We start from the raw sequence: 12,808 nt of genomic DNA on the forward strand, positions 1-12,808 counted from the left end.
GTGCTTAGAGACCAAAATTTTACATTTTTTGAAATTTTTTTACTATATATTAAGCATTTTTGAAAATTATTGTTTTGCTGTGAACAGTAAAAAACAGTAAAATTTTCTGGACCATCAGATCAGCGACTTTCAAAATTACTTAATAAATAGTAAAAAAAATCCAAAAAATGTAAATTTGGTCTCCAAGCACATTTCAATATGGAGAACAAGATGAACGGTTCGGATCGACGTTTTGAACTTAAAATTCGCAAAATATGAACGTGAAGTAAAATAGTCGCTTTACTTCGCAACTCACCGTAGCCCATCTCTCTCTCTCTATATATATATATATATATATATAAACAAATATACGGTAATATGTGATATAAACCACTGTTAATAAATTCTAAACCGGTAATATGCTCTAAACAGCATATTCGGACTTAATATAAATTTTCTATTCGGATTACAACCGAATAATAATATTCGACTAAATAGACTAAATATTACTACACTGCTCCTAGGTATCCGATTCAACACAATTGAAACGGACGGTCCAGATTTACTCTCGGCCGGTCCTTGTTCGGAATGACAGAGGAAGCAATATTATTTGTACTTTGAGATTCGTGCCAAGTTAAAAAGACAATTTTGAACCATCCGATTCAATTGTACTAGTCCGATAACCTGAGTGGATGTGAATTCCCCACCTACAGCGTGGATGTTAATATTATCGACCAATTGGTTACTCAAGAATAAAATAATTTACCATCCAGCAATCATAATATTTTTCTTACATTTGACACTCGTTTTTATAAATTTGATTAGTACCATAGTTTACTTTCTTCTAACAAGAATTCAAAATACGTGTGATAATTTGCTTATAATTGTCAATTTGTCAACCCAGATGGTCATATCAGATATTAAATTAAAAGTAAGCAAACGAATTTGAATAAAATATTTTTATTTTTAGAGTTTCAAGTGAACTAAACCTCTACGACTCTTCGTTCATTACTGTTTCCTCAATTTCAAATTAATATTTTACGGTTTTACTTCCTACGGTCCCACCTGCTTAAAATTGTTCCACATGGATCTATAATCAACATTTTATACTTGGATCTATTTGAGCACGATTTCTTACAAATGAAAAGTTCAAATTTGCGGGGACACGTTCCTAATCCGAGATGAAACGGAAATCTGATAAAGATATTGACAGAGTAACTTCTGCTTCATGCACCATTCAAATATTTGATTTTCTATATATCTAAAAAAATAGTAAATTTTTTTCAAAAAATGTAAAATTTGGTCTTCAAACACATATTAATATGGAGAATAAGATGAACGGTTCGGATCGACCGTTCAAATTTTAAAAACTCGAATATTAAGCCGTAGCACCGTAGCATTACTCTCATATTACATCTCTTTCTTGGAACGTTATATCAAATCACTGTTCTGAGCAAAGGACGCTCATTTAAATCTAATTCTGAAGGGACATTTTGTGAAGGATCGTCTTTTAATTTTATTTTTAATTCAGAAAAAAAATGAAGGTACGTCCTTTTGTCGAATTTGATTATTCAAAATCCCAAATATTTTGCTTTAAAAATAACTTTGGCCATTGAAAGAAGAGGAGGGTTAAAATGCACCATTGGTTTGTGCCCCAACCATACCCCATTTCTATATCTCCGTTTACAAAGTTCAAACAGTCGATCCGAACCGTTCATCTTATTCTACATATTAAAATGTGCTTAGAGACCAAATTTTATATTTTTTGGAATTTTTTTACTATTTTTTTAGATAGGTACAAAATCACCGTTTTTGGATGGTCCAGATGTAGTGATTTTGTACCTATCTAAAAAAATAGTAAAAAAATTCCAAAAAATATAAAATTTGGTCTCTAAGCACATTTTAATATGTAGAACAAGATGAACGGTTCGGATCGACTGTTTGAACTTTGTAAACGGAGATATAGAAATGGGGTATGGTTGAGGCACAAAACCAATGGTACATTTTAACCCTCCTCTTGAAAGAAATGGCAGGCACAAATTTGTATGAAAAATATACAAAGTGATGTGGACCCGGTGCACGCCATAAATGTACATTTACAGATATTGAAGACATGGGGCCTACAGAAGAAGGACAAATGGGGCCCGTAGAAAACCCAAAGCTCTCCACTCTCCAGCTCTCTTACTCCTGTGCGGTGGTGGCAGATCTAAATGCATCTCGTAGAGGCCCAGCTAGATAAGCATAAATTTAGGCAGATTGCATTTATAACTTCCGTCGGGACTCGATATACTTTCCCTATCTGGATTTCTTTCAAAAAATTTAGTAGAACTAGGGTGTTTCTTGGTGAACTCAAATATAAAATTCGTCAAATCAGTTTTAAATGAGGAATATAAATCGTTGAAACCCGCATACTTTACGAATGATGCGTCTACATGTAAAAAAAAATAATTCTTAAATTAATTTTGCATAGTGGTCAAAAAATAAATGCATTAAAAATAATTTATTAAATTTCTAATTTTGTTTGCTTGACTTTATACTAAGTTAATTCGAATGTTTAAAATTTTCACATGCAGATTCATCACTCATAAGATAGATGGATTTCAACTGTTTGGATTCGCCATTTAAAACCGATTTGATTAGTTTTAGACTTTGAGTTCAACAAAGAGATTGGTGAACTTAAGAACACTCTAGTTCTACTCCCAAAATTTTGACAAGTATGAGATTATTGACAAAGCAGTATTTGCTTCGTGCATCGCACGGGTCTTATGCAGGGCTGTTTTTACTCTATTATTCAATCGCTGCATGAAGCACAAGTAGCCTTACTCATAATTCGATGAGTAAAACTAAGGTGTTCTTAAGCTCACCAAGATGTTTGGTGAACTTAACTTCAAAATATTTTAAATCGGTTTCAAACGATAAATCTATACCGTTGAAATCCATCTACTTCACAAGTGATTAATTTATATGTAAAGATTTTAATTTTTCAAATTATTTTAGTGTAAAGTCAAGCGGTCAAAATTAGAAGGTTTACAAATTAATTTTAGTGCATTCATTTTTTAACACTCTTTGATCACTTGACTTTATACAAAATTAATTTGAAATTTTAAAAACTTTACATGTAAATTCATCACTCGTGAAGCAAATCGGTTTCAACGGTTTGGATTTATTATTTGAAGCTAATCTAATAAATTTTGGAGTAAAGCTCACCAAACATCTTGGTGAGCTTAAGAACACACTAGTTCTACTCTAATTTGATATATCATTTAAATTTAGAAACGTAATTTCGTAATATGTATTATTTAGAAATGTATCTGAGTAAAGTCAGGGACGGATCTAAGGCTAAGCTACTCCTATGATTTGAAAATTTTAATTATACGTATAAGAATTTAATTGAATTTTATATTTTCTAAATGTTTTATATAGTTTAGTTACCCTCAATAAATGACAAATATTTAGTTGTAGACTAGTTGTTAAGTTTTATTTTGTAGTTAAGAGGTCTTGGATTCAAATCTCACTCATCACAATTGTGCATTTTAATTTTCAGCCACCTCTATTAAATATTCTAGTTCTGCCACTGAATAAAGCTAACATGTGTTATGCTTATCAAGTGAGCTTCATGACATAGCTTTAAAAATCTATCACATTGATTTCAAATGACTAATTCAAATCGTTGGAACTAATTTATTTTACGCATAATGCGTGTGCATATAAAATTTTGAAATTGTCGAATATATTTAATAAAAAATCAAGTGGTAAAAAAAAAGAAGTCTTATAAATTATTTCAGTACACTCATTTTTTTTCTAATCTTTTACTACTTGACTTTGTGCTAAGTTAATTTGAATTTTTTTTAAATTTTGTATGTACACGGTCACTTGTTAAGTAGATTAGTTTCAATAATTTAAATTCGTTGTTTGAAGCTAATTCTATAAAAAGTTCAGGATTATATTCACTGAGTCCTATGATTAGCATAGCACATGCTAGCTTTGCTCATGTAATTTTATGATATGTTTCATTCTAAATTTAAAACCTTTTCTTTTGCAAATCCCACCAGAGAAAGTATGTTAGGGATAAAAATTCATTGTTTGTTTTTTCTTGTTCCGACTCTATAGTTAGATTTGTAAATATTTAATTTTAAAAATAATTTTAATATTTTACAATATTTTGAGAATGTAGTCGAGCTTCAATTCTAATTATATCATCAGTAGTTTATTGAAAAAACTCGGAAGTCCAGATTCGAACTAGCTGAACCGTGGATTGGATCCGGACCGATTCGATCTTTACTAGATCTCTGGACCGGACTAACCCAAGGAACATGTCTAGCAAGGGTTCGGATCGGATTTTTCCACTAGACCCGTCCAAATCCGTCCCGCACTAACCCGAGACCCGCATAGACCCAGACCGGACCGGATTAAACAAAAACAGATTTGTTTCCACCGTTTTAAAAAAAAAACAAAAACAGATCCGAACTGGACCCGGATCGTGGACCGGATCGGACATACCCGTGTGAATTTGGCCATGGGTCTAGCACGGGTTTGAACCAACTCCTCCAAATTAGACCCGCCAGACCCTACCCGTCCTAACCCGTAGATCCGTGTGACCCACGGACCGTGGGAACCGTGGACCGGCTGGGTCCAGACCGGACCGATCCGGCCCGTTTTCAATTCACTAATCATTAGCATGAAAATAAATTGACTGTAGAGATGGCAAATGACAATATAAAAACTCGTCCTACAGACGTCCTTTTTATGCCTTTGGGACCAAACATAGAGTGAGTCTATGGTACTATGTATATTACGATTTGGCACTGTGCTACGGCTCTATATTCGAGTTTTCAAATTCTAACGGTCGATCCAAATCGTTCATCTTGTTCTCCATATTAATATGTGTTTGGAGACCAAATTTTACATTTTTTGAATTTTTTTTACTATTTTTTTAGATTTATTGAAAATCACTGTTTTTGGATGGTCCAAAATTTTCAGATTAAGTGACTTTCTAAATATCTAAATAAATAGTAAAAAAATTTCAAAAAATGTAAAATTTGGTCTCCAAACACATATTAATATGGAGAACAAGATGAACGGTTCGGATCAACCGTTAAGATTTGAAAACTCAAATATAGAGTCATAGCATGGTAACAACCCGTGATATGCATAGTACCATAGACTCACTCCCAAACATATTCCTATATATTTTTTGTTTTAAAAGCAGAGACTAAACAGAGGAAAAGCTTCCTTTGTTTGGTGTTTATATAATATATTATCATGCATGTTTAAGCAGTTCTTGGTGGTTTAGATCGGATCTATGCAGTGCAGGATTAGCTCACTTTAACAAACGGAGAGAAGCTTTATCATCGGACAAACATTAGCACGATCTGTGTTGTTTATTTGCGTTGCATCGTTTTTTAGGAAAGAAAAAGGTATACTCTGGCCTTTTCCAATATACCCCAAAATATTAATTAGCATGCCTACGACAAGTACGAAACATTTGCAATGGCAAAATATTGGTCTAGAAAATAATAGATGCATGCATGACTGATTAAAGTACTGACTACCGAGGGTCACCGAAAAAAAATGTCAAGGAGCTTTACCATCATATTAATATAACGCTTAGGTCTTAATAAATATACTATACGAATGTACCTAAAAAAATAGTAATAATAAAGCTAGTCAAAGCAGACATAAATGTTTTGTCTATTAATCCATTTAATAAATGAATAACAACAATAATTTCGGTTTCAAATATTCGATAACTTGATTCTTATTTTATGAACGTATGCGTTCATTCTAACTAAATGCATATGCTCACATAATGGTTAATGAGCATTTTAATTTTTCCTATTTTTACTTAAGATCCAGAGTTCACAGCCCTGGAGACAAAAAGTATCGTTATCATAATTTAAAAAATCAAGATAGACAAAAAAAAAAAATTCGATTTTTTTGTGCTTTTGGGTATACGGTAAAATATTAGGTGCCAAGCCAAAAGCGTTAAATTTTTTTTTTATACTCTCAATAATTAAAACCAACGAATGTTTTATTTCCCGAAATTTCTTTAGTTACCATCTCACAAAATCAAAATTAATTCATTCCTAATCAGATTTCATTTCTTACCACCCATGCAGATCTAGTATGCAAATTGGATTGGTGCACCGACTGAGGATGTGCACCGATTTGGTGTGCAGATTGAATTGGCGCATGTAATTGGTGTTTTTTATGAGCATACTGGGCAGCAGTGGCCAATTTGTTGCGCCAATCTAGTATGCGCATCAAATCGGTGCTCATCCCCAACCTGTGCACCAAATCGGTACTCATCTCCAGTCTGCGCGCAACTTAATTTGGTGTATGGACTAGGTCCGCATGGATGGTATGTTTTGAAATATGTTAATTAGGATGGCAAATAAATTTTGATTTAATGGGTGGTAACTACAAAAAATTCGGTTTTATTTCGGAAGCTTGAAACAAAACTCAAAAGGCAGACAATTTATTTTCCAAGGCCCAGGGTTGGGTTGTCAGTCGCTTGGTACGTAGCCTATTTTGGATTGATGTGTGCTTTGACCGTGCGATAAAGCATGCTCTCTATAGCTTAAAAATTTATTTACGACAGATACTTCCAAATCCCCAATAAAACAGAAATTAACGGCTATTAATTACCACTGGCAACTGGTACAAATTCAGAATTCACGGTTCACCACACCATGGCCAAATTCCAACCCAATTTTCAAATTCCTTTATTAAACCAGCTGCCTTGGTTTACCAATTACCAGGCGTTATTAATGTACCCCCAAATCAAGCTCCCTCGGTTCAAAAATTGGGTCGCATTAAACACCTAGCCATGGGCCCATGGCTAAATCAAATTCCAAAGCATAATATATTAAATCTCGGATTTCACCTCTCCATATCTAATCAAACTGGAGAATCAAAAAGCAACATATTATGAACAACACATATGAAACAGGATGAGTCCAGTTGTATAAAATGGAGGGTATCAATAAAGAACATTGGACTGTGAGATTAGTATTAATCTCTGTTCCCCTTATCCAAAGCCGAGACTACATTGGGCCGTGCACTGGGGACAAAGAAGGGAGAGAGGGTCTTCTCGTGTCATGGGAATAGATTTACCAATTTAGACTCATGTTAGAGTGGATTATTATTCTATGATGAGGGGTAGTTTAGTAATTCTATGATAATTTGGCTTCAATCAAGGGTGGGCAGGCTATCTGCCTATTGGGAAGTGCACCCCTAAAGCGTCGGGGATTGAGTGGGTCAATTTGGTAATTTTTTTGAAGTCCTCATATTAGAGCAATACTGTAGACCTCTGTGTTGCATCACTAAATATGTGTACCAAACAAAAAAAGAGACTTCAAAAAAAGATTTAAATAATATTTCGAATTAGAATATTTACTCTACATTACTATCACCCTGTAATATATATAAAATAATATTTTAATAGCTAAATATTATACAGATTTTCCTATAATCATAATATGAACTATCATTATACATATTGTTACTTACAAACTGTTAGAATAATTATATTAAATTACTAAAGCTTTGCTTTAGAAATCAGTCGCACAAAGGAAGAGGACGAGAGGTGAAGGAAGGAACACGAGTGCGTGTTACTCTCTCTACACCCGAATAGTCGAATTGGAGTGGACATATTTCAAAACTTTTGTACATTGAGTTCTCCTTGGCACAGTGCCATTTTCCTTCATTTTCTCTCTGATCTCCTCGCTTTTGGAACGGATGAACGTCGCGGGCAGCTCGAGTCTAAGCGCATGTTACCTTCCTTCTCTTTAATAAATGATTTCTCTTCCTCTCTGGAGCACACCCTAAGCACGCCCTAAGTTACACCAGTCGACATATTAGAACTACAAATGATGAATTTTAAAATTCTAACATGACTTCATAGTTGTTTCAAACTATTTCACATATTTAGGTCTTGTTTACCAAATTAATTTTACCTAGTTTAAGGTCCGCACCAAGTAAGTGTAGAATTTAGTGCTGGACCATGTCTATCCAAGAGCCTTTGAATGAAGACAAGTGAGTGAGTGGAGCTGGGTTGGGCTGGGAGACCACCATCTGCAGTGACTCAGACTCTTTGGGCAAAGGACCAAAATAAAAATAAAAATAAAATATTAACAATAACAAAAAGAAAGTGGAGGGGGTTGTAATAAATAATAAATTTTAAACAATTTTATTCGAAAAGGCTGTTGCTTTCGCTTTGACCCATCTCTTCTTTACATACACTTGTTGGTGCCCCACCTACAAAATTACAAATTAACCAAAATCCAATACCCAACATTGCATATTTGCACTTGTACATTTGCAGCTATTCCACCACCTCCTCTCTACCTTCCTTTTACACTCCCCCTCTCTCCTTTCTCTCTCTATCCCTGCTTTTATCCTAGTTACCCTTTCTCTCTCTTTCTTTGTGGGTGCTAGGACTTGGCCTACAGTATCAAGCTGTCTCACATCTGCCAAAGCAAAGATTCAAAGCTGGGACGAGGTAAACCCTTTGTCCCCCTTTTATTCCATTTTCTGATAGATTTTTCCAATCGTCTTCTGGTTTTTGCTTCTGTTTTAACGAGCAACGAGTATCAATCCGTGGTTCTTCTATTGGGGATTGATTATCTGATTTCTCTTGGCCATGAGTTCATAGATCTGTATAATTATTGTGCAAATTAGGGATTGTAAGATTTACTTTTGTTGAAAGGCCCTTTTATTTTTCAACTAACTTTTCCTGGAAAAAGATTGTATTGATGTGGATGGATTTGAGTGCTCCGTTTTCTATGAATCAATGGTTAAGTCCAGGCTGCATTGTGTCCTTTTTGCTCAAAGACCCCTCCTTTTAGGTTGGTTATGTTATGGTCCACCTCTTTAGCTTTCATTAGTAAAGGGTGTAGCTCGATGCGCTCTGCATGTGATTTGTTCTCTAGGCGCTTTGTTTGATCCATAGGAATTAGTGTCGAGCTTGTACTTTGTTTAGTGTAGGTATGCGACTCTCAGGAGTCTCCTTTCAAGGTATCCTACATTGTCTCTTTGGGTCTGATTAGATTTTTAGATGTAGACTACGCTAAAATTTTATTTTATTTTTTTGGTGTAGTTGTTGGGCAACAAAGCAATAACCTGTAGTTGATTTTGCTGACAACACCTCATTTTGTAGGTTTTTTTTTTATCTCAATTGTTAAACTTATCTAATTCTTTGTTCTTCTTTTTGTAGCATTCTCTGATCACAGTTGAGCTGAAGCTCTTTGGCCACAACTGTAGCATGAAGTGGTAGTATTCAATTCACTTGATATAAAACTATCAAACGGTAGAAACTAGCTAGTGAACTCAAATGGCTTCAAAAATTGCAACCCAAAGCCATGTGGAACCCCAATCCAAATCCATTACTGACCAAACAATTGATTCTGACCCCAAAATGCAATCTTCCTTAGAAAACCTCAAACTGTCCGTGAAGTCAGACCCAATTCCCCCTAATGATAAGCAATCACAAGAGGATAAGAAACCTATGCCTCAACCGGATGCTCCTGTGGACCCAGCTGAGACTGAAAACAGAGAAAGTCAAGAGAAAAAGAGCTCGAACAAGAGCAGTATCAGTGACAGCTTTGTTTCTGCCAAGGTCAGTGAGGCCACAAACAACAGCTCCAGCCTTAGAAAAACAAGTGAGCGGGCGGAATTCACTGAAAGTGGCAAATCAAGCATGTGCCGACCGAGCACAAGCAGTGACATTAGTGATGAGAGTTCGTGTAGCAGTCTGAGCAGCAGCATAAATAAGCCCCACAAGGCGAATGACTCGAGATGGGAAGCAATACAGATGATTCGTGCCCGAGATGGTGTTCTTGGCTTGAGTCATTTTCGCCTATTGAAAAAACTCGGGTGTGGTGACATTGGAAGTGTGTATTTGTCGGAGTTGAGTGGCACCAAGAGTTTTTTTGCTATGAAGGTTATGGATAAGGGGTCGTTGGCTAGTAGGAAGAAGCTTCTGAGGGCACAAACCGAGAGGGAAATACTGCAAAGCCTTGACCATCCGTTCTTACCGACATTGTACACGCATTTTGAGACCGATAAGTTCTCATGCCTTGTCATGGAGTTCTGTCCTGGGGGGGATTTGCATACACTTCGCCAAAGGCAGCCCGGCAAGCACTTCACTGAGCAAGCTGCTAAGTATGTGGTTTATTCTATTTTTGTGCAGTGATATTTTTAGTAGGCACTTTTGTACTAGCAAATAGTATAACTAAAAATAAAAATACCCACTATATACTCCCTGAGTTTAAGGTATATTTAATTTTTCAGTTAGTAAATGTCATATTGGTTTGGCAAGTGGAGACTTGGATGTCTTCCTCTGACAAATGTTTGTTAATTTGCTAGGTTTCTGATTTCATTCAGATATCTATTGTTGGAACTCGGTAACTTTGTTTACATTAGAAATTCATCGGAAACCCATTCATTTAGATTTGTTTCCTTTAAATATGAAGAAAATTCTTTCGTTGAAATTATAACTTGGAACCATTATGGTTATTTAGACAAAAATATCATTCTTCAAAAACCTAATATCTTGATCTACTTAATTTCAGATTCTATGTTGCCGAGGTACTACTTTCATTGGAGTACCTACATATGCTAGGCATTATATACCGTGACTTAAAGCCTGAAAATGTACTAGTCCGAGAAGATGGCCACATTATGCTCTCTGATTTTGACCTCTCCCTTCGATGTGCTACAAATCCAACCCTGATCAAAATGTCCAACCCAAACCCAGATTTAAAATCCAACTCGTCGGCATATTGTGTACAACCTGCTTGTATTGAGCCTTCTTGCATGATCCAGCCCTCCTGTGTGACTCCCACCACCTGCTTTGGACCCCGCCTTTTCTCCAAGTCCAAAAAGGATCGCAAACCGAAATCTAAACCCAAATCTGACATTGCCAACCAAGTAACTCCTTTACCTGAGCTTATAGCCGAGCCAACTGATGCTAGATCAATGTCTTTTGTTGGGACCCATGAATATTTAGCTCCTGAAATAATAAAGGGGGAAGGGCATGGCAGTGCTGTTGATTGGTGGACATTTGGTATATTTTTGTACGAGCTTTTGTTTGGTAAAACCCCTTTTAAGGGCTCAGGAAATAGAGCTACCCTATTCAATGTAGTTGGTCAGCAGTTGCGGTTTCCTGAGTCACCAATTGTCAGCTTCTCGGCAAGGGATTTGATAAGGGGGTTGTTGGTTAAAGATCCACAACACCGTCTTGCATACAAGAGAGGCGCCACAGAGATAAAACAACATCCCTTTTTTGAAGGGGTGAATTGGGCTTTGATTCGGTGTGCCAGCCCGCCAGAAATACCTAAGCCAGTTGAGCTTGAAAGAGTCCCGAAACCTGCCCCTGCTGCTGCTGAGAAGGATCCAAAGACAGTACCAAATGGCAATCAGCATAAGGGATCTGATAATTATTTAGAATTTGAGTTCTTTTAGGCTTATTTTTCTTTATTAAGAGACCTGTAGAGATTTTCTTTCCATTATGTCTTAATTTTTGCATGACCTTTATTTCAATTTATTTTCCTTTTTTATATTTCATGCTGTAGATTGTCAGCTAGGGGAGTGGCAGTTTGTGTTACTTCCAGGTGGATTGGTTTTGGGCCTAATTTCTGATGTTAAAAGATTGCTGGCATCCTTTTTAGTTTATGCTAGATTTCCATCTTTTTTTTTTAGAGATTATGTTGGTGTACAACTTAATGATTTAATTATGATGACATAACATGATAAATATTTGATGTGACTGATTAGATTCTTGGCTTTATAATCTAAAAAAAAACAAAATAAATTCAAACTGGAATTTTGTACTGTCCTTGGTGGTATGAGCTGTTCCAGATGCTTTCATATCTCTGATACTTTGTTGTCAGTGATAATCTGTCTGCCAGTTCGCTGTTTGGATAATTTTTGCTTTATTACAAACGTGATTCTCTTTTTTGATTTGTAAATTGTTGTTGATGACAAATTGACAATGTCCTTCGTTCACACAACGTGGAGGGATTATGATTTCTTCATTTTCAGCCAAACCCAATAAATTTCGCAGTTGATAATACTTAAATTTAAGAACAGTTCTATAATGAATTGTTCAAGGATGATGTACATTTCCATGTGAGCTGATATATAGGTGCTATAGGTTTGTTCTTAAATGAAAGGAACCTAAAACTTTTTGTAAGGATTTACAAGATCTGGTCAACAATCAAGCACATGGCATGCAATAATCAAGCCACGAAGACAAATCCCTGCCCCCCCAACTGACACTTAGATTTTAGGCAACATAAGATTTGTTTCAAGAAATAGCACAAAAGTCAAAACAAAGATGGCAGAGCAACCCTAATTTAAGGTTAAAATCCTGATTTAAAAAATCAATTCGGTCCAGATGCAGAATAAGTCGATGGTTTATTCAGTTCCATGGTTATTAATGTCAAACAAAATCGTTTGTTTTGTATGGAAAATGATTAAAATATGCTAAATTTATATAAACTGATAGTGAGATTAATAAATAGGGGCATAACTATAACGAATTGAAGAATTCAATTTTTACGGCTGTATAAAAAATTACAACCCACGTAGTCCATCATCCGACCATCCAATTCAATCCGTTTTGTCTTAATCCAACCCGTCCGTATTCAGCATTAAAGCATACACTTGTTAAAAATTGATCTTTTCTATTAGTCATCAGAATGTCAAGAATTATACATATAATGCGATCAATCAATGGCAAATATTATGTTGTTTGCTTCCTATATTTTCAAAAGGAAAAAAAATTAATCAAGTGAAACTTAAATGCTTTATAGTTTGTATATCT

The 12,808-nt window shown here is 35.3% G+C and overlaps 1 protein-coding gene across 3 annotated transcripts; it reads left to right on the top strand.

The window, feature by feature from the left end:
* Positions 1–8,340: 8,340 nt before the first annotated feature.
* LOC144558212 (serine/threonine-protein kinase D6PK-like) lies at positions 8,341–11,523 on the top strand. 3 transcript variants are annotated; one of them, XM_078306995.1, is made up of 3 exons: positions 8,341–8,482; positions 9,197–10,143; positions 10,554–11,523. In XM_078306995.1, the coding sequence occupies exons 2-3, from the start codon at positions 9,314–9,316 to the stop codon at positions 11,443–11,445; spliced, it is 1,722 nt and encodes a 573-aa protein (XP_078163121.1). In that variant the 5' UTR covers positions 8,341–8,482; positions 9,197–9,313; the 3' UTR covers positions 11,446–11,523. The 3 variants fall into 3 exon arrangements, with proteins under 3 accessions (XP_078163121.1, XP_078163122.1, XP_078163123.1); XM_078306996.1 differs by lacking the exon at positions 8,341–8,482 and adding an exon at positions 8,694–8,828; XM_078306997.1 differs by lacking the exon at positions 8,341–8,482 and adding an exon at positions 8,845–8,997.
* Positions 11,524–12,808: the final 1,285 nt, after the last annotated feature.

The sequence above is a fragment of the Carex rostrata genome, chromosome 8 (genome assembly GCF_964058835.1).
Source record: "Carex rostrata chromosome 8, lpCarRost1.2, whole genome shotgun sequence".
Lineage (NCBI taxonomy): Eukaryota > Viridiplantae > Streptophyta > Magnoliopsida > Poales > Cyperaceae > Carex > Carex rostrata.